Source organism: Rhineura floridana, chromosome 21 (assembly GCF_030035675.1).
Source record: "Rhineura floridana isolate rRhiFlo1 chromosome 21, rRhiFlo1.hap2, whole genome shotgun sequence".
Taxonomy (NCBI): Eukaryota; Metazoa; Chordata; class Lepidosauria; order Squamata; family Rhineuridae; genus Rhineura; species Rhineura floridana.
In genome coordinates this window covers 14,682,158-14,703,160 of record NC_084500.1, presented here as the reverse complement: position 1 = coordinate 14,703,160, position 21,003 = coordinate 14,682,158, and the positions used below count along the sequence as shown (strand labels likewise).

Here is a 21,003-nt window from a genome sequence, read left to right as displayed (position 1 = left end):
TGCCTGGAGATGCTGGGATTGAACCTGGGACCTTCTGCATGCATAACAAATGCTCTACCATGGAACTGAAACTATGGTCCACAACCCAGAAACTGACTGGACCTGAATATTGGAAGCATGTTGCTCTGTTGCTGAAACAGCCAAACTGGCTCCCAGTGATGTTTCCAGGCCTCGTCTCGGAAGCTAAGCAGGGTCAGACCTGGTTAGTACTTGGATGGGAGACCACCTGGGAATACCAGGTGCCAGAGGCTTATAGGAAGACAACGGTAAACCACCTCTGAATACCTCTTACCATGAATCCCTATGAATATATCCAAAAAGATTCATAAGGTTGCCATAATTTGTAATCGACTTGAAGGCATATAACAACATGGGTTGGAATCAGATTATCTGAAGGGCAGTCTTCTCCACAGAAAACCTGCCTGAATATTAAGGCCCTCCTGGGAGTCCCAAACTCCCACCGAGCTGGGACGAGGGAAAGGGCCTTTTTAGTGGTTGCACCCGGGTACTGAAACTCCCTCTCTAAGGAGGTCCTCCTCACACTTTCCTGGATGGTCTTCCTCTGCAACTTCCTTTTAGGAAGGTCTTCAGTTTCTTCAGGTTCAATGAATTGTCCAGGCAAGATGGAAGAATCTCTCCCCACCCCTTCTCTCTCTGTGGTCTCCAAGAGACGTAGAGGTTTAGCTCTAAGACAGGGCGGCTAACCTTGTGGCCCTTCAGATGCTGTTGGACTCCAGCTCCCATCAGCCCCAGCCAGCACGGCCAGTGGTCAGGGTTGATGGGAGTTGCAGTCTAGCAACACCTGGACGGCCACAGGTCTAGGCGCTACTTTACATTTTCCACAGTGGTCCAAATATAGCATTGCTCTGAGGCATTATGGGAAACTTAGAAGAATGCCTTGACCTAATCACCCAGCACTGTTCAGAATACTAGACAAGAATTAAAGCCGTGAGCCCCACCAGGGCTCTGGGAAGCTGCCCAAAGATTCCAGGTGCTGAAACCAACCTTGGTTTTCTGGGCCAGCTAGCAGAAGGGAGGGGGACGGTAAAGTGGCAGGTTGCAGCTTCTCGGGAACAGTGCCCCCCAAATACTGACCCTCTCCTGTTATACCAATCCCCTTACGCCAGAGGAAATGGAAGAGGTGTACGCTGGGACGTCGTAGGGATGCAGCCCAACCCTGCCGTATGCCCCCCGCTATTTAGAAACAGGAGTGCTGCCTGCTTGCAATACCCCGCCTCTTCATTTTCATGGCCACGCCCAACGTTCTGTTCCTTGGTCACACCAGAATGTGACAAAATGCTGAGCATTTTAGCTTTTCTAGATAATAATAAAAAGGGGAAATTATTGTTATGATCGCTATTATTAGGGAGGATGGTGAGCGAGGAAAGCTCCTCCTTAGCCCCTGGTTTGGCTCAGCCAGATGGGCTCCTCTTCCGCCCCTAGTTTGCCCCCCGATTGGAGAGAGAAGGGGAGAGAGACCCACAAGGCTCATTCCTCCTAAGCACATGGAGACACCTTCCTCTGGCTCAGTGTATCTACTTCCCCTCCAGGCTCAGTTGCCTGCCTTTTTCTGTTGCCCACTATCCTCACATCTGGGGCAAAGAAGAGGCGCCCCATCTCCCCTCACGACGTATTAATTCCAAAACCTCTGGTCTGATGCATGTTTCTCCATTTTCCTGGAGGAGCTCTCCACCTGTTAACTGTCCCCTGCACCCACGCACTGATGCCCACAAAAAGGCACAGAAATACGCAAGCTGTGGTGCCATTTGCATTTATTCTCCTCTGTGCCAAAGCCATCTGTTTGACCTCTGGATCACGACTTGGAGCAATCTGAGGCCCCACTTCCAGCCTTGCGCCCCCTTGCCTCTCTTCCTACACAGACAGGTTTTCTGTTGAGGACAGAGGGCACCAGGTTACTAACAGGATACTTCAGTCGCCACACAGAGCATTTACCCACCCTAAGCTCCATCACGTCCCCCTGTCGTTTTGCAGTCCTTACAATGACCTTGTAAGGTAGGCCAGTATTATTCCCATATTGCAGACTGAGAGGCGGGGGTGGTGGTGGTTTGCTTACGCTAAGAGACAGGAGAGCTATTTGCCTGTGGGAATTCACTCCCAGAGGCAGCAGTGAGGGCCACCAACCTGGGTGGCTTTACAAGGAGATTTAGACAAACGGCTGTTAGCCACAATGTCTATGCTCTGCCTCCATCGTCGGAGGCAGGATGCTTCTGAGCACCAGTTCCTGGGGGACTGCAGGAGGGGAGAGTGCTCTTGCGCTCAGGCCCTGCGTGTGGGCTCCCGACAGGCATCTGGTTAGGCACTGAAATTCAGGAAGGAGAAGAGAAATAAATCCCACCTTTTTTTATTAGCTGCATCTGTACAGAGAGCCTGGAGTATCTCATCCAGATCTGTGTGTTTTCTTTCAGGTTTTTTCCCCTCCCTTTCATTTAGCTTTGCCAAAAGAAGAGATATTCAAAGACTCCGGGGAACACTCAAAAGAGCAAGAGCTATTCAAAGCCTGTGGCGATGATTGCCAGTTGCTTCAAAACACCCCAACCAGCTGAGTGCAAGTCCTCTCCCCCAGAACTTGAGGAGCGGGCAATGGCTCCCTTCCGCCACCAACAACACCCCAAAAGCTCCAACCCAAAACAAGGGGCAGGGGATGAAAACTTATCTTTCCCCAAATGGTATTTTCTTTGATCCACGACAACCAAGTGATCAAACAGAGAGAACTGCGGTGCGCCCCTCAAACACAAAAAAACAAACAGGCGGCAAATCAGGCTGTGTTCACCCCATATGTTTAAAGCACATTCTCCACCCTGGGCACTGTAGTTAAGGGTGTCGGGATTTGCAAGTCTGTGGGAGGTAAACTACAGTTCCCAGAATTCTTGGAAGGGAAGAAATGTGCTTCAAAATATGCAATGAATGTACGGTGCATACGCAGCCTAAGAGACCAGGCCAGCTATTTTTAAAAGGATGAAATGCAGAGCCTGGAGGATGGAGACAGCCAGAGACATTTTGGTGCCTGGGACAATAAACCCAAAATGCCCTCCACTCTGTGGTAAAGAAATCATTAAACAATGGGCCATCTCTTGCCCTTGACCATCCCCCTAAAATCTGCAGATCCTGGAAACTGTAGTTTGTTAAAGGTGCTGGGAATTGCAGGTCTGGGATGGGTAAACTACAGTTCCCAAGATTCTTAGTAGGAGGATGTGCTTTAAATGTATGGTTTGTAGTAAAGTGTTTGGGATGTTTTAAGGTGGCGGGTGTTGTAGCATAAGGAACTGAAGCTGCTAAGAGGCTATTTGTTTGAGGAAGACTCTGTGCATCTTGTAAGTATGGGGTGGGATAATTTGTGGCCTTCAGATGTTTTTGAACTGCCATCATACCTGACCATTTGGCACACAGACTGGGGCAGATGGGAGTTGGGAGTCCAAAAGCATCTGGAGTGCCATGGTTTTCCCATCCCTGGTTCAGCAGAAAGTCAGGTTCACATCCTGCCTTCAAGCAAGGCAGCCATTGAATGTAGAAGCACTGGGGTGACTGACGAAGAGTTAATCATCAAGGCTAACCCTTCAGTTAAATGTTTAATATTTGGACTGCTCGTGTTTCTAGGCTTTTGCTACTGCACGCTCACTCACAATGGCACTCCTGGGGGACTGTTACAGCACCCTCGGAAGTGGGGTGCAGTGGTTAGAGCACTGGACTAGAGGGTGAGATTAAGAACATAGGGAGTTGCCTTAAACTGAGTCAGACTCTTGGGCCATCTGGCTCAATACTGTCTACATTGACTGGCAGCAGCTCTCCAGGGCTTCAGGCAGGGGTGTCTCCCAGCCCTACTTGGAGACCTTCTACATACCAAGCAGGTGCTCTCCCTTTAGTTGCAGCCCTTCCCCTAAAAATAAATTAAGATTCTAGTCCTTCCAGGGTTGTGGTGAGGATAAAATGGGGAGGGGGCGGACCCATGTACGCCACACTGAGCTCCTTGGAGGTCAGGTGAGGTAAAAATCTGTAATGTCTATATATCTATATCTAGACTGATTGGAGTTTATTGATGTTTGTACTGGCGCTTTGATCCTTTCACTGTCACCTTTATCAAAGTTATTGTAATTCTGTATGTAGTATACCACCTCGCTGTATTTTTAATGAAAAAGCGCAGGCTATAAATATTTGAATAAATAAAAGTAAGTTGTCCATCAACATCTGGAGGGGCACAGATATTCCCCCCCCCCGTCTTAACCTCTCAAAGCAATGACTTGGATTCCTGCCCCGACCTCCTTCCTTACCTTGACTGGTGGAGTAGAGCAGCGAGAAGGGGTCATGGTCCACATTTCGGGGCTGCTGTAGGACGGCCCCTCGGCCAGGTTGAAATGCAGCTCCTCCTCACCTTCCAAACTGCTCCGACGGCTGCAGCCCGAAGAGATGCTGATCACGATGGCGCTGGTGTTATCCGCCCGGAGCATGCGCTGCCTCCACCGGCCCAATGCCCGGTTCACCAGCATTTTGGCCAAAGAATGTTGATGCTCTCCCTTTTGGTTCAAAGCAAGGGATGGGGTGGAAGGAGAGAGGGGGAAAGTCACCATCCTGTAACTAGTACTATACATTTTGGAAAGTTGTTTGTTCGCTATGTGTTTGGATCCCTCCTAAGACAGCATAACCAAATTTTGCATGACAGCTTCTGAGATCAAGGAGCACGATGCAAATAGATGCCATTTCGAATCAAGATGGCAGGCTGAACCGTTTAAGATGGCAGGCTGAACCACAGGAAGGTTGGGGGGTGGCAACATATAAATGGGCCTTTTCAGTGGTGCCCCCCCCCAGCTGTGGAATGCTCTCCCCAGGGAGGTACACCTGGCGCCTTCTCTATCCATCTTTAGGCACTAGGCCAAGATCTTCCTTTTCACTCAGGCCTTTAGTATGCTGTCTTAGTACTTTTGGGGGGAGGGTATTTAAATTCTGTACATTGTATGTTTTTAAACTCATTTTATATTTTAGTATGAGGCGACTAACTAACTAACTAAATGGCACTTATTTGGCTTTCTCTGTGTCACACATTCTCTCTCTCTCAGCCATCTTCTCCCCCACCCCTGGCCGCCTACACGAAATTAGCCCACGGACCACATGAAATGAGACCTGGAAGTTTCCTGTCCTCTTATTTTCTCCATGATAAGGTCTAGAAACTTGCTTATAATTTAAAAGGGAGAATATTCTCCCATTCGCTACCTGGCCACTAACAGTCCAGATTTTTTAAAGTTAATTTTAAATTATTTGGGCCACAGGGGAGAATCCTATTGGTTTGGTTTCCACTTAAGTTCATGCTCACCATAAAATACTTTTTCTCTTCATGGTCCTGGCACATAGAAATGGCTTCTTGAGGTGGGATCATGTTCCACAGCCCATCACTGCCCAGGATGATATATTTGTGCTTCTGAGGGTCTAGCGTGTGTACACTCGTGTCCGGCTCGGGAGACACAACAAACTCGCCACTGTAGAAGTCATAACTCCACAGATCACCTGGATTGGGAAGGGGACAAAAACAATGTAGGAAAGTCCAGGAAAAGCTTTCCCGCTCCGTCTTCCTCGTGGTACAGGGTGCTTTTAAAATGTCCACACAGCAACAGCTTAATGAGGGCCGTAACATCTTTCCATGCCTGCCTGCACAGCGGGCGTCCGAAAAACAAAACATTAAGTCTTGACGAGAAAAGCCACTAGGGTTATAGTAAACTAAGTCCTACACAGAGTAGACCCACTGAAATTAATGAACCCAAGTTAAGTCACATCTATTAACTTCAGTGGGTCTACTCTGAGTAGGACTAGCACTGAATACCACCCCTGGTGACTAAATAACAGCATTTTATTCTAATATCAACAGAAACCTCAAAGTGCTGAGGCCCCAAGGCAGGCCAGCCTCTCTTGCTCTTCTTATAACAAAGTCCTGTTGCAACCACACACGCACACCAAAAACCTCCATGCTGTTTTAAAATATTAAGAATCCAAGCTCTTTTGTTTTCTGGACAAAAATCTCACCATTAGTTAGCAGCACCAACCAGCTAGCAGCATTTACAGGAACTCAACAAGGAGGCACTTGAATCAATTGCTCCTATTTAGCCTGAGCTGGTCCTTATTCAAGAGCCAATTCACCCCTACTGCAGCAGAGATAAACGAAAAAGGGAAGGGCTTGTCCTTCCATTAAGAACCCTAATTAAGGAGCACACACACACAAACACACCCTACGTGCCCACCAATTAGCACAAATGAGGTTGAACCACTTCACAGCAAATAGGGGGGAGGGAATGAACATAAACAGTGGCTGATACATCTTAAGAACATTGGTCAGGCTCATAGAGAGGTGACTTAGCTCAGCGGTAGAGCATCTGCCTTGCATGCAGAAGGTCCCAGGTTCAAATCCCGGCGTCTCCAAGTGGAGACAAGAATGTCCCCTGCCTGAAACCCTGGACAGCCTCTGCCAGTCAGTGTAGACAATACTGACCTAGAAAAAGCGATGATCTGACTCAACGTAAGGCAGCTTCCTGTGTTTCCTACCGGAATAAACCTGCTGGATCAGGCCAACGGCCCATCTCGTCCAGCAACCTGTTCTCGCGGTGGCCAGCCAGACGCCTCACTGGGAAGCCTCAAGCAGGGCCTGAGCAGAGGAGCGATCTCCCCATTTGTGATTCACAGCATCTGGCATTCACAGGCACACTGCTTCCAACAGTGGAGGTACAACAAAGCCATCGTGGCTACTGGCCATTGACAGCACATCACTAGACACAAAGGAGGACCACCAGCTGCTGATGGACCCGAACAGTTCCTAGACTGCAACAACAGTCAGGACTGGTTATGAGAGGCAATCTGGTGTGAGTCAGGAGCTGGGAACAAGAAATGAAACCCTAAGGAGCAGCCAGGATCAGACAGCAAACCAGAAAGCAGGGCACCTATCGGATGCTGCGTCCACACCATACGTTTATTCCACTTTAAACAGTCCTGGCTTCCCCCCAAGGAATCCTGGGAAGTGAAGTTTGTGCAGGGTGCTGAGAGTGGTCAGGAGATGCCCCTGGTCTCCTCACAGAGCTACAATTTCCCAGAGTTCTCTAGGAGGAGGGACTGACGGTTAAACCACTGTAGGGAAACTGGGAACTGCAGTTTGTTTAAGAGTGCTGAGAGCTGTTAGGAGACCCCTATTCCCCTCCCAGAGGTATAATTCCCAGAGTTCCTTGGGAAGATGGATTGACTGTTATACCACTCTGGGAACTGTAGCTTTGGGAAGGGACAATTCACGGCACCCTTAACAAATGACACTTCCCAGGATTTTTTTTTGGGGGGGGGGGCAAGCCATGGCTGTTTAAAGTGGAACAATAGCAGGATAAACGTCTGGTCCGGATGTGGCTTGAGTCTCCCCAAGTGTTAAGACACGGCTGGGGAACCTCAGGCCCGAGGGGCAAATGCAGCCCTCTAACCCTCGCTATTTGGCCCTTGGGACTCTCTCTAGGCCTGCCTCGCACCTTCCTTGAGTCTTTTGGCCTGGGTGGAGCGTGTCCTTGCACACAGATAACGCTTCTTCCTTGTCTGGAGGGAGGATAGAGAAGAATGTGAGAGTGTGTGGACACGCTAGCCTACCGTACAAAGGTGGTGCATTTCCATTCATTGCTCTGCCCACTTTGCCTCTGGCCCCACCCATCACTGGCATGTGCCCCCCACCTGGGAGTTTGCCCAGAAAAGAAAAGGTCCCCTGCCCGTGTTAAGATGAGCATCTGAGACCCCCAATGTAGCAACGAGAGCCATTCGGCTGATGGGCCTTGGGGCCCCACACCTTGGGAACTCCCTCCCCAGGGAGAGACATGGCCTGCCTTGGTGTCTCCTCCGACAGCCAGCCAAATTGGTGCATAGGCCTCAGGTCCTGAGGTGGAGGTGTCTGGATCCAACGGTGCCTCAAGGATGTAGGCTGTGAGGAGAGCTGTTTGTGAAGGGCGGGGGTCTTCTGAGGAGACCCCAGGAAGCTACCTCTGGAGTCAGGCCATTGGCCTATCTTATTTATTACATTTATATCCCCCTTTTTATCATCAAGGAACTCAAGGTGGCACGCATATAGTTCCTCGGTGGTCCCCCATCCAGGCACTGACCATACCCAGGCCTGCTTAGCTTAGCTAAGGTGGTGGTCTCCTATGACTTCCGACCATACCTTGGGACCAGTATTGTCTACACTGTCTGGCAGCAGCTTTCCAAGGTTCCAGGTATGGGCAGGGCTGAATCTCAACTAGGGTTGCCAGGCTCAGGGCCTAAGAATGATTCTGTATCTTTAAGAGAAGAGAAAATTCAGCCAAGTGCAGGTGTTCTTGCAACACTGTAATGGGAAAAACCACAAGGTGAAATTCTCCCTTCCCCATGTACAACTTTTAAAGATACAGAAGACCTCTTGGAGGCTGGGCCTGGCAACCAAGAGGTATTCTGTGTCTTTAAAAGTTGTGCAGGGGAAGGGAGAATTCCACCTTGTGGTTTTTCCTATTATAGGGTTGCAAGAACACCTGCACTTGGCTGACCTTCTCTTCTCTTAAAGATACAGGATCAGTCTCTGGGCAAGAACCTGGCAACCCTAATCTCGATGCCAACCTTTCCATGTAGAGAGGTAAGCTGTCAGAGAAAGCTGGCCCTGACATGCTAGTTTACTAATCAGTTTACTCAACATTCCCTGATTATCAAGCATGCACAATCCTCACTGGGCTGTTTTTTTAGGGTGGTGGAGGAAGCTGCCCCCTTAAGTTTTAATAAATTAATTAGTCTGAATAATAAGAATAGTTGTAAAAATCAATTTTCACAAACTAATACATTTATTATTAGCCTGTACTTCTGTAAAAACAGAGAGTACTCTCTCATTTAAGCTGATATCTCCCTCCTAATAGCTATGCAGTTTTTGGCACTCACCACTTGCGTTCACTATTAGGAGGGAACAGGTTACACAATCCGATCAAGGAGTGGTTTTGGGCACGACTGGAGGACTCATAAGGAGAGCCACCTGCAATTAAGTCTCCACCTGCCATTTACTGGCAAAGGAGCTCATCTGGAAAAATGGCTGGGAGGCAGCCAAGCAACTCTCAAAGTAATTGCCTTCAGTGGGAGGGTTGGAAACGCTCCAGTCTGACTAAGTCAAAAAGAATATAAATATGAGAGAGAGAGAAGGAATGTCCCTTTATTTTAGAGACTATAAAGGTGATACATACGTAGACGTGTGAAAGGAACCTAGGAAGCAGTTTTATACTGAGTTGGGTCATTGGTCCATGAAGCTCAGTATTGTCTGCACTGACTGGCAGCAGCTATCCAGGTTTTCAGACAGGATATTACCAGCCCTACCAAGAGTTGCCAGGGATTGAACCTGGAACTTTCTTCATGCAAAGCAGATACTCTACCACTGAACTATGGCCCTTCCCCTAAAAATAAAAGTAAGATTCCAGTCCTCATGGTTCTGAATTAAGGGATGATTTGATGAAAACACAGGAAGTTGCTACTCCCAGCCCTACTTGGAGATGCCGGGGATTGAACCTGAGACCTTCTGCATGCAAGGCAAATGCTCAGTTATGCCCCTTTCAAGGTTTTTCATAGTATGATATGTTTAATTTAATGGGCAATCCTGCTCAGGTGAAACATAAAACGGAAATACAAAGGAGAGAAAAAAAGGTTGACAATATTCCCCCCCCCCCCAATTTGCCCAAACAGAGCTTAGACATCCCTCAGGCATTATTATCGCCATTTTACAGACGAGCGAAAAAGACTTGAGGCTGAGGCCATGGTGCCCAGTGGCCACATCTACAGCCGTAAGAGGAAAGTGCACACAGGTATTTGTTGTGGTTGGGAGCTTTGGGCCAATTAAGGTTCCTAAGGATTAAGCTGTATGCACAGAGGAGCCGTTTTAATTCATACTGAATGTGTAGCTGGTGGAGGTGGGGGCTGGTACTAGCCAGGGTTCTACCTGACATGCTAGATTTCTGCGTACAGGGAATGTTTCTGTATGGGGGAATGTTCAGTCTTGTGAGCCTCTGCCTGCAGTTTGAAGGGGTACAGTCAGTGGTGGCTGGTGCCCACTGAGACTAATGGGACTGAAGGCAGGGAGCCCAACAGGAGGTGGAGCCACAGCCAATGACAGGCAGAGCCAACTCATTCTAGTTCTGCCCTCCTTTTCCTCCCTGCTGAGTTCTACAAGGGGCAACACTGAGACTGACAGGCAACGCCAACCTTCAGGCTGGTTGCAAGCAGGAAGGCCGGAAGTTGGGGGGCCGGCTGAGGGCAGACTGAGGCTGGTGTGGCAGTGCCCCACTTGCCCTAATTGACCAGCCTCCATTAAGTACAGCCCCAAGCCAGGATGAGCACCTCAGTGCAGTTAGGCAATTTTGGAGTTACATGGTCTTACCGGGTGGAGCCGGGGCAGGGGGTGAGGAAGCTCTTTAGATGGTTTTAGTTGATTGAGTCTGAACTTTTGTACTTTATCTAATGTTGTCTTATCGCGCGTCACTTCATTAGCTTCTGGCTACGAAGCAGTTTATAAAAATCTGCAAAACAGAATAATGAATAACCATGTGCATTCCTTCGATGATGTCAGAATGTGGCAAGCCAATTTCTGCATGGTGTGTGTGTGTTTCTGCACGTGGGCGCGTTTGTGGTCTTTTTTGCTAGGTGGGGGGAGAGGATCCTCCCGGCCATCTGCTGTGTGGGACCCTGATGGGAGTGCCAGTTGCAATGAGAAGGCCAACATTACTGGTGAACCTGCTGGCTGTGCTTTCATCACCCCGACCTTTATTCTTCCCAGGCTTTCCATCAGCTTGCTTGACTTGATAAATCAGTCAGTGACGTAACCCTGGTTTGTGCTGTGTGCCCGGGGAAGGGTTAGGGAAACGGCAGAGAGGTGCTGTGAATGGGGAAACCCCACAAGGTCTCTTGTATAAGTGCTGCCACAATGACAGCCGTGGTGACTCGCTTGCATTAATCACAGAATTGTGTCGCAAGTGAGTAGGCTGGTCTCAGAGAACGACTCCAGTCCCAAAAGGTGTCCTTTTTTCATTTTCCTACAGGTGTCTCGGCCTTCTACCACCACGTTCAAGGCGATTCCTTTCCCAAGCCCAAAATGACACACATACATATTTAGAGGCTTCAGGTAGGAGACGTTCAGTGTACACCCTTTCATTCCCTGCCCACCTCTCTTTTGAGACTGGTCTCCTTTCTATTCTCCCTGTAGCTGCAGGCGTGATTAAAAACTTCCGCTGAACATTCAAGGATATGAGGGTAACCTATGCATTTGCCGAGTAGGCTCAGGCCAGCCATAATCAGCCTCAGTCTCTCTCTCCCCATCTGTAAAATGGGATAATAATGCTTGAGGAATGTGTAAGATCTTACCTGGCAAATGGGAAAAAAGGAGCATCTTATCACGCTCCCCCCCCCTTTTGTACTCACTTGTATATGTTTCACCTGAGCGGGATGTCCCATTAAATTAAGCATATCACACTATGAAAAGCCTTTAAAGAGCCATGGCTTAGTGTGATCACCATCATCATCAGTTACCCTCCTTTCACTCAGAGGTCCCAGGGCAGGTTACAACCATTTTAAAATACAGCATTAAAAACAATGAAAAACAACCTAAAAACCACAAAATAGGGTGGGCCCTAAAAATTTACATCTTGGGTGTCAAAGGCCAGGTTAAGAGGTGGTAGAGCATCTGTCTTGCACGGAGAACATCCCAGGTTTAGTCTCTGGTATCTCCCAGTAGGGCTGGGAGAAAAATAATTAAGTCAGTCCTGCTTTTATGCTCTTTATTTTTTTTTTCTTTCGAGTCCTTTTAGTATCACTCCCTTATATATATATAATGAAATTGTGATTAACCAAACAGAGGTTTTTATTATATTAACAAAACGTTTCAGCTTCCACCTTCATCAGCTGCCATAATTGTTAATATAATAAAAACCTCTGTTTGGTTAATCACAATTTCATTCATATATATATATTTTAGGTGATTAACGCAATCCTTATAGGGATCCAGAGCAAGCTTGAGTGAAGTTCTGTTTGTTGCTTTCAAAACTGTCTTGTCCGTATGTCTGTCTCTATATGCATCTTTTATTTTTATTTATTTTATTTTTTATTATTATTTCCATTTATAGACCGCTTACTATCTAAAAGATCTCAAAACGGCTTGCAATAAAATACACAAGGCACAATGAAAAACATATCAAATTAATTTACAAAGCAAAATACATAAACAATATCCATATACAGTACATAAACATGAATGAAACCTTAATCTTTAAACAACTAGTTAAAATAGTCTCAGGCCTTCAAGGAAAAATATGGCTGTGTTACCAATACAAAGCCAGGTCTAAAGAGAGTCACACAAAGCTTTTTACATATTTGAAATTTTCTGCTAGAGAATTAAGAATTACTGAATATACATTTAAAGGTTTGGGGTTAATCATATTTAAAATGTACTGTGGGTCAATAACGATTTCAAAGTTTGCCATTTTCAAATGAAATACCAAAACATCAGAATTACAACTCAAGGCATTAAAATTATCACTATTTTAAAAGTGTTTTCTGGATCATCAACAGCTTTCCTATGAACAGAGATGTCAACACAGATGCATAATTGTACTTTATGTATTTTAGTTTACTGTAATGTTTTGTGTTTTCCTTGTGTATAGTTTTATTATGAGCTGCCCTCAGTGCCCTATAATAAATAATTCAGAACCATGAGGACCAGAATTTTGCTTTATTTTCAGAGGAACAGCAGCAGCTCAGTGGTAACGTGTCTGGCTTGCATGCAGAAGATCCCAAGTTCAGTCCCCAGCATCTCCAGGCAACGCTGGGAATGTCCCCAGTCTGAAACCCCGAAGAGACCCCACCAGCCAGAACAGACAGCACTGAGCTGGGTGGACCAGGGGCCTGGCCCGGGATCATGCAGCTTCCCCTGTTTCTAAGAGTGATGGGGATCAAGTGGCAAATGTTACATCTGAGAAGCAGCAGGCAAGGAGGTTCTCCTTTCTGGTTGCAAAAGGCCAAGAAAGAAAGAAGGGGGAAAAAATCTCTTCAGGTGCAGAAGTTGTGCACACCAAACTGAAGAGGCCCCTAGCTGGAGGCGAAGTGGGAGAGGGGGGTGAGAGAGAGAGAAGAGGAGACATATTTCCGGCAAGGTAAACAGATCCACATGTGGCCAAGAGCGAGCAACATAAATTCAGCAGCGGAGGCCCAAATCCCCGCACAGAAACAGCCGCCACTAGCTCTGTTTTTGATTACGCCGTTGTGTACATTTTGCAGCACATTTGTTTCCAACAAGAGGAGGAAATGGCAGGTTTGCGCAGGAGGGGATGCAGGGGCTGGTGATGGTGGCGAGCAATAATCTTCAGCAGGAAGACAGAAAATCCTTTGGCCTTATGAAGTCTGGGAATAGGACCCCGCTGATGTGGATTTCAGAGAAGCAGCCGTGCCAAGTCTTTGCAACCATAAGGACATAAGAGGAGCCTGGCTGCTGGATCAGTCCAAAGACCCTCTCTAGTCCAGCCTCCCTGTTCTCACAGCGACCAGCCGGATGCCCTAATGGGAAACCCACAAGGAAGGAAGGCAGTATGGTGTAGTGCTTAGAGTGGGACTCAAATCCCCCACTCAGCCATGAAGCTCACTGGGTATCCTTGGGCCGGTCACTGTGTCTCATCCTAACCTACCTCACAGGGTTGTTGTGAGTATAAAATGGCAAGGGGGAGACCTACATACACAATCGTGAGAGACGGAAGGTGGGATTCATATGTAATCAGTAAAGTAACAAGTAGGATCTGAGGGCAGCAAAGCTCTCCCCGCTTGTGATGCCCTGCAACTAGTTTTCAGGGCCTACTGCCTCCGCCAGTGGAGGGAGAACATAGCCATTGTGGCTGGTAGCTATTGTCAGCCTTAACCTCCATCAATTTGCCTAATCCTCTTTTAAAACCATCCAAGTTGGCAGCAAATGCCATAGTTTACCTTGTGAGCTGTGTGGAAGAGTCCTTCCTTTTTCCTTGCCCTGAATTGTCCTGCGCTCAGCTTCACTGGATCCCCCCAACCCAAACCCTAGCTCCTTGACCATTTTGGTTGCTCATTTCTGAGCCTTTCGCAGCTCTACGATATCCAGGGTGGTGCTGAAGTGACTGAATGCTCCTCCCTTCAGCCAGCCACAGAGGCATTCCATGGCAGAGTCTGCATCTAATCTTGTCCCTGGCAAACTAGTTTTATTTAAGGATCGACACAGGAACCCAGGAAGTTGCTTACACAGAGGCAGACCATCTAGCTCAGTATTATCTATGCTGGCTAGCTGTGGCTCGTCAGGATTTCCGGCAAAAGCTTCCCCCCCTCCCCACTCTGCTGAGAGATGCCACTGGGGAATGAATCTGGGACTTTCTGTGCACAGAGCAGAGGCTCTACCGCTGAATTACGGCCCTGCCCTTGGGGGCATTGGAAGCTGCCTTGAGATGAAGTCAGAGGCTGCCCCTGTCTACCTTAGCATTGTCTACACAAAGTGAAGGCTCATTTCACAAGAAGCAACATTGCTAGCAAAACGCACTCAAACACGCTTTGGCTCTGCACTAATTGGCAGCTGGAGGCTGCAACCGGAACTTAGAGGTGGAGGATTCCCTACTTTCCGGGCACTAACAGTAACTCTGCATTTTTCCCCCCAACGGGGGATGGAAGGGGTTAACTTAACTCCACGAAGTGTGTAATTAAAACACTAACCATCTGCTAGGGTCCATCTGGCTTTCATTTCCTTAGAATAGGCACAAGGAGAGGCCTTTTTTTTTGCCACATGCACTTTTGATACTGGCAGTTCCTAAGCCGTGCAGAGCTGAGGCCTGCCTTACCCGTTTCAGGGTCAACACACTCGCTCTCTAAATGATCTCCTGCAGGCCTGAGCATAAACCTGCAATATTGCTCTGAGCCACCCAGGGAGGAAAATAATCCACAAACCTATTGTGGGCTGCAGACAGAAGATTAAGCATGGAAAAGCCACAGCAGTGACAAGGCCTCGAATTTTCACAACTACCACCGCCAAAAGGAAAAGCCAGTAACCCTGGGTTCAGGAACCTTTTTTCAAGCCAGGGGCCAGATTCTCACCTGGGGAACCTTCTGGAGGCCGCATGCTAGTGGTGGGTGGGGTGAGAGGCAAAGGCGGGGAAGTGGGTGGAGCCACATATATTATTTATCTAAATTAATTCAATTTATTAAAATGGCTTCCTGTAAAATTATCCCAAGCTGATTTCATAATAAACACCAGGTGTTTGCCTTGCACAGTTGGGTACATTCTAGCCATGCAAAAAAAAAAAAAAAAACAGAAGTTTCTATTGCTCCAACCCACACACACGGCCACCCCCCCCCAAATCCAGGACATGAAAGTCATTAACACAGATCAAAGACAAATTGCAGCCAGGCAAAAGTACTCAAGGAGGGTGGCAAAGGAGGGCTAGTGAGGGGTGTGGCGTGAGGAAAGTCCCAAGGGCCACATTCAGCCCCCAGGACTGAGGTTCCCCAAGCGTGCTGTTAGTCTTACGCAGGATAAAGGACACAGTCCCATGTTAGGAGTGGGGAGAGCTGGGTTATAATTCCCCACAAAGTTCTTTGGGTGGCCTTCAGGCACTCAGCCTAACCTACCTCACAGGGTTGCTGTGCAGATAAAACAGGATAGCAACCACATTTAAGCCGCAGGGCACTCCGGAATCTGCAACTGGGTTGGTTAGGTGTGTCCTTGTAGTTACAAAGGCAAGCCAGCAGTGAGGGGGGTGGGCACCCTTTCAACATCACAACCATGTAATGACCCACCCTGGGACCAACTGGTGAAGGGCAGGTAATTGATGATGATGATGTGCCTTTCCCCAAGATAGTCACGTAAGAAGAGCCCCACGAGGTGAGACCAAAGATTCCTCTTTCTCAGAGTGGCCAAGCAGATGTTTTTGGAAGCCCATCATCAAGACATGAGGGCAATAACCCTCTCCTACTGCTGCTTCCCAGCATCACTGCTCCTGAACAAGGATGCTCCATAAATAGGAACGGATAGGTTATTTCTCCCATACATTTATAAATTAATGGTTCCTAGTTTAGACGGCTATAAAAGGGGATAAGACAAAGTTAGGTTCCCAGGAACTGAGACAAACGGCTCAATATTCTGACTTGGTCTAAGGCAGCTTTCTGTGTTCCGAAGGGGAGGCCCACAGCTTAGTGGCTGAGGGCCCCTGCAGTCTACCCTACAACCCTAATGAGGGGCCCTTAGATGAAAAATTGGGATGGGAAGGGAAGAGGGCCTTGGTAGGTGCTGGGGGGGATGTCCGGGGGGGGGCGTTGGTGTCCATGGGCACCATGTTGAGGAGCCCAAACATAGGCAATATTAAGCTAGATGGACCAATGGGTTGACTTCCTATATTCGTATTTAATTCAGTCCTTTATCCACAGGCATGAGGACTAGAAGCTTACTTTATTTTTAGGTGAAGGACAGCAGCTCAGAAGAAGAGCACATTCTTTGCATGTAAAAAGGTTCCAGATTCAGTCCCCAAAGGCATCTTCAGGTAGGGCTGGGAATGCCCCCCTGCCTCAATCTCTGGTGAGCTGCTACCAGTCACTGTAGACAGCACTGAGCTAGGTGGACTAATGGATCAACCTGGCATAAAGCAGCTTCCTATGTTCGAAAACTGGAGGGGGGGATGTTTTCTTCGAATTTTGGGGGTGGGAAGGTTTTGAAGAAAGAAAACAGAAAGAGGAGGAAAGTTCCCCCCCCCCTGAGTTTTTCTGGCTTTTCTTCTGGGCCTTCACATCTCTTGTTCTACAGCAGGTGTGGGAATCTTCGGCCCTCTGAATGTTGGTGAACAACAATTCCCATCTTCCCCAGCATGTGTTGGACTACAACTCCCATCCTCCCCATCCACTGGCCATGCTTGCTGGGCTGATGGGAACTGTCGTTCAGCGACATCCAAAGGGCCGAAAATCCCCCACACCTGCTAACAGAACACAGGATGCCGCCTTACGCGGCCGTCCCCCATGCCGATATCTCAGAGGAGCAGACCTGCCTTCATGTATCATGCATCTTCAGAACATTCTGGGGTGGGGGGCAGAGGAGAGAAACCCAGGCACAACTGGCCAAGCGTTGCCAAAACCAGACCGTGTCTGGGTCAGCCGTTATTCCAGGTCAGAGCACGTGTCCTCACTCCAAGCGCCACCAAGGCAGCAGCATCAATGAGGAAGAGCGAATGCTGGACAGCTGCCAAAGGCCCTGAAGCATTATTGACAACCAAACGGTTTCGAGGATAGTGGCAGGTCTCTCGCAGGGCAGCATTCCACCATCAAACGGAGCACGACGCCTTCCCCCTCCCCCAAGCTGCACGAGAGAGCTTGTTTGCCTCCTGAGCCAAGAAACTCCCCAGGGTGGGGTGGGGAGGAGAAGCAGCTGGGGCCCCCTCTCCTCAAGCGGCTGGCCACGCCGCAAGAGGAGGGTTACTCCATGGAAGCGGAGAGGGCAGGCAGGCAGCAAAAGGATAACAACCTGAGCTGGAAAGGAAACTCAGTTTCTCAGAGGAGAAGGAACAAGCAAACAAAGCCCTCCTAAGGGCAGAGAGGCACACACTGCAATTCACATGCAAATAACTCTGTCGAAAAATCAATTTATTATTGTTTGCATGCATCCTCCTCTTCTGCTCACAGAGCGCTCAGCATACGGAGCTGCCTTAGGCTAAGTCAGAGCATTGGGCCGTCTAGTTCAGTGTCGTCTACACTGACCGGCAGCACCTCTCTGGGGTTTCAGGAAGGAAACCTGGAACCTTCCACATGCAAAGCAGGTGCTCTAGAATTATGGCCCGTCCCCAGCAACTTGCTGGCCAGGCTTTGTGGGCTCCTTCTGGGAGGAAGGGTGGGATATAAATAAAATAAAGAAATACAATATTTTCTCTAATATTCCTTCTTAGGCAAATAGGAACACAGGAAGTTGCCACAAACATAGGTCCATCTAGTTTAGTCTCTAGTTTAGTGATCCACCACTGACCTGTGGTCTATCTGAAGAATGGCTTCACAATGTAGAAAGCAGACATCATTTTTAATTAAATTTCAGAACAAAGAGCAAGTTTTACAAAACTGGGCTCAGCTGGGTAAGGTGGTGCACTGCTTGAAACGAAAGTCATACTACAGTTTAATAAAATCGTATTCAGTATGGTGCAAAATAATGCTACTGGATCAAAATATTTTGAAAAGGGATAGTCTAACACAAATTTTGTTTTTGCCTTTCAGCTTTACAACCATAAATACAAATTAATGGCCTGACAGTACTGTAAATCAATAAGCAGTAGACTCAAGCAGTTTTAGAACGAAAATACCAAACTTATCTGTGCCACACTGAGGAGTAAACTTGCGGGACTGACCTTCCATTGTTCCAAATATTAACAAAAGCACAGAAGACAGATTAAAAAGAACAACATGAAGAATATTGCAATTAATCAAAAAGCAGAGGCTTAAAATGCAGAAGACAGTTAACAATACAAATTAAAGCCCTTAAAAAAGGAAAGGGGAAAAGAAGAATGCTTTAAAAACTTCAAACCATGATTTTCAGTTCTGGTTCTGGGGCACACCTTATTCTTTCATTGTATGTTAAGCAAATAGTTTCCTCTCTCTCCTATGGGGAAAATAACCTACTTCCACTGGAGTCTAGATACACTGGACTGCAGTGGTGGCCAGTGGCTCCATGTCAGTGGGACAATGGAATCCACTCCAGGTTTTAGTCCAAACTTTCAAGGAGCTGTCTTGCTCACATGGTGCCACCAGCTGCCACTGCTGGACAGCAAGCTTTCATCCCCATCCTGCCTCGCCCCCCAACAGTCAGCACTGCTTAAATCACAGTATTTGCAGTAAAGTTAAATTTCCTCCAACCCCATCACCTCCTTTGTCTGACCAGGTCCTGCTTACCAAGGGCTCGGGCCACCGCCAGGAACGGAATCTGATCAATAACTGTGCTCCGCCGCACGGGGCCGTTGTGGGTCAGACGAGGCCTCTTCCACACGACCCGGTTCACACCCGATTTATTGATCACACTAAAATGATCCAGAGGGAGGGAGAGAAATCAAGAGGGGTGGGGAAACGGGGAGAAGAAAGAAAATCAAATCAGTCACAAAGCCGTCAAAGTTTCGTAGCATGAATAATTTTAAAAGTAGGATTTGCAACAAAATGTTGCAGCATGAAACACTGCTGTTCAAGGTTCCAGCCACCCAGGTCCAAGACACTCCATTCCATCTGCATCCTCCCCCCTTCCCCGTTTCCTCCAACAGTCAGCCAGCATTCTGTTGTTTAGTCTTCACTGGGCTGTTTTGGGGACTTCCTTTGGGCATTCCCCCCTAACGTGTACACAGGAACCTGCCTTACACTGAGTGAAACCACTGGTCCGTCTAGTTCAGTCCTGCCCACTCCTGAGGTCCTCAACATTTCCTGGGAAGAGGGACTGATTGTTAAGCCACTCTGGGAACTGTAGCTCTTAACAAATTACAGTTGCCAGGATTCTTTGTGGGAGAAGCCATGACTGTTCAAAGTGGTATGATACTGCTGTAGATGTATGGTGCAGATAAGGCCCAAATAGCTAACAGGGAATTTAAATAATCACCTTGGCCTCTCAGCAAAAACAGGAACAATTATTTATTTATCTTATAGTTATTTATCTTATATACCCCTTAGATATTTCAAGAAATCTGAAAGCGGTTTACATTTCAACAAAAATCAAAATAAATCCCACATTCAATACAGCGGCTAATAGTAATAGCCACAATAGTAACAGGAATCCGCATTTTAAGTAACACAATTGAGCAACACATCACTAAACGACGTATGTAAATAAAATGAAAAAAAAAAAAGCGAATCATATACAAAGCAAAAACACACCAAAATGCAACAATAAAATGCAGCATAATTACAATCTATATCTAAAAATCCACATATTGGGTGTAAACCACTTTGGGGGTTCCTCTGAATCAGAATAGCCTTTATTTTAAAAAAAACAAAACTGAAATGTGCAAAACAGCTTAAGGACCTCAAGATTTCTCCGGCAAAGGCAATAGGTTTCCCAGGGATGAGAGCTGCACCTTTAAATGTTTAGCACCTGCTCTCAGACGCTAAGCAGCAATACTGGTTTGGGAGCCAAGAAACAAACCACACACAGCAAAAAACAGGTGCCAGCTAGCTACTAATCCTTCAGGAGGAAAATTAAAAGCTGCCTGCCCAGTGGGAACAGAGAACTGTTGAGATCTGGATTAGCTAAACTCTACACAACAATCCAAGGGCCACGGAGAGTAGTTTAACTTCCCTGTGAAATTGTTTAGGTCATAGATAATACAAAATACTGTCACCCCCAATGAACTCTGTTGGACAAGACTGGCACCAAAATGATGCCATCGAGAATTTTGTTATGCTGCCTTATACTGAGTCAAACCATTGGTCCATCTAGCTCAGTGCTGTCTACACTGACTGGCAGCGGCTCTCCAGAGTTTCAGGCCACCTCTCCCAGCCTTACCTGGAGATGCCGGGGTACCCGAGACCTTCCTGCACGCAAGGCAGATGTTCTACCACTGTGCTACAGCAATACCAAAACCAGCCCCCCAAATGACTGTCATTCCTTCAAATGGCCAACTCACGTTGGATGAGTGCCGACAGGGCTGAAGACAAAAACGTGCCACTGAGGAACGAGAAGGAGATATCAATGTGCTCAAGGGAACCCAGAGGTTTCCAGAAGCATATAGCTACATAAAATCCAAAACGGGGCAACTCCCATGCTCCCTTCCCCCTCCTCCAAAAAAACGAACAATTACTAAGCCCAAAGAAGATCAAGTCTAAGCAGCACTTTCCAGGAGCCACAGAATGTTTAGTTTAAGCCAGAGAAGCAAAACCGAAGTGGGAAAGGCCTCGCTGGAGCCTGTTACAGCTTCTGTCATCCTGGAGGAAAGCCTGGCTAGCTAGCTGGAACTCTGAACAGGAGCACTTCTCTTACAGAGAGGC

At 47.5% G+C, this 21,003-nt stretch overlaps 1 protein-coding gene across 2 annotated transcripts in view; it reads right to left on the bottom strand.

Annotated features, from left to right (window-relative positions):
* PPM1D (protein phosphatase, Mg2+/Mn2+ dependent 1D) overlaps window positions 1-21,003 on the bottom strand; it is a 44,663-nt gene that overhangs the window by 5,248 nt on the left and 18,412 nt on the right. Inside the window, exons 3-6 of one of the 2 annotated variants that reach the window (XM_061605394.1) lie at window positions 18,931-19,055; window positions 5,324-5,514; window positions 4,287-4,529; window positions 1,756-1,889 (exon numbers count right to left, since the gene is read on the bottom strand). In XM_061605394.1, the coding sequence (XP_061461378.1) occupies window positions 1,773-1,889; window positions 4,287-4,529; window positions 5,324-5,514; window positions 18,931-19,055 (676 nt within the window). In that variant the 3' untranslated portion in view covers window positions 1,756-1,772. Of the gene's footprint in view, window positions 1-1,755; window positions 1,890-4,286; window positions 4,530-5,323; window positions 5,515-18,930; window positions 19,056-21,003 lie in introns of those variants that run through there. The other variant, XM_061605392.1, reaches the window with a different exon arrangement.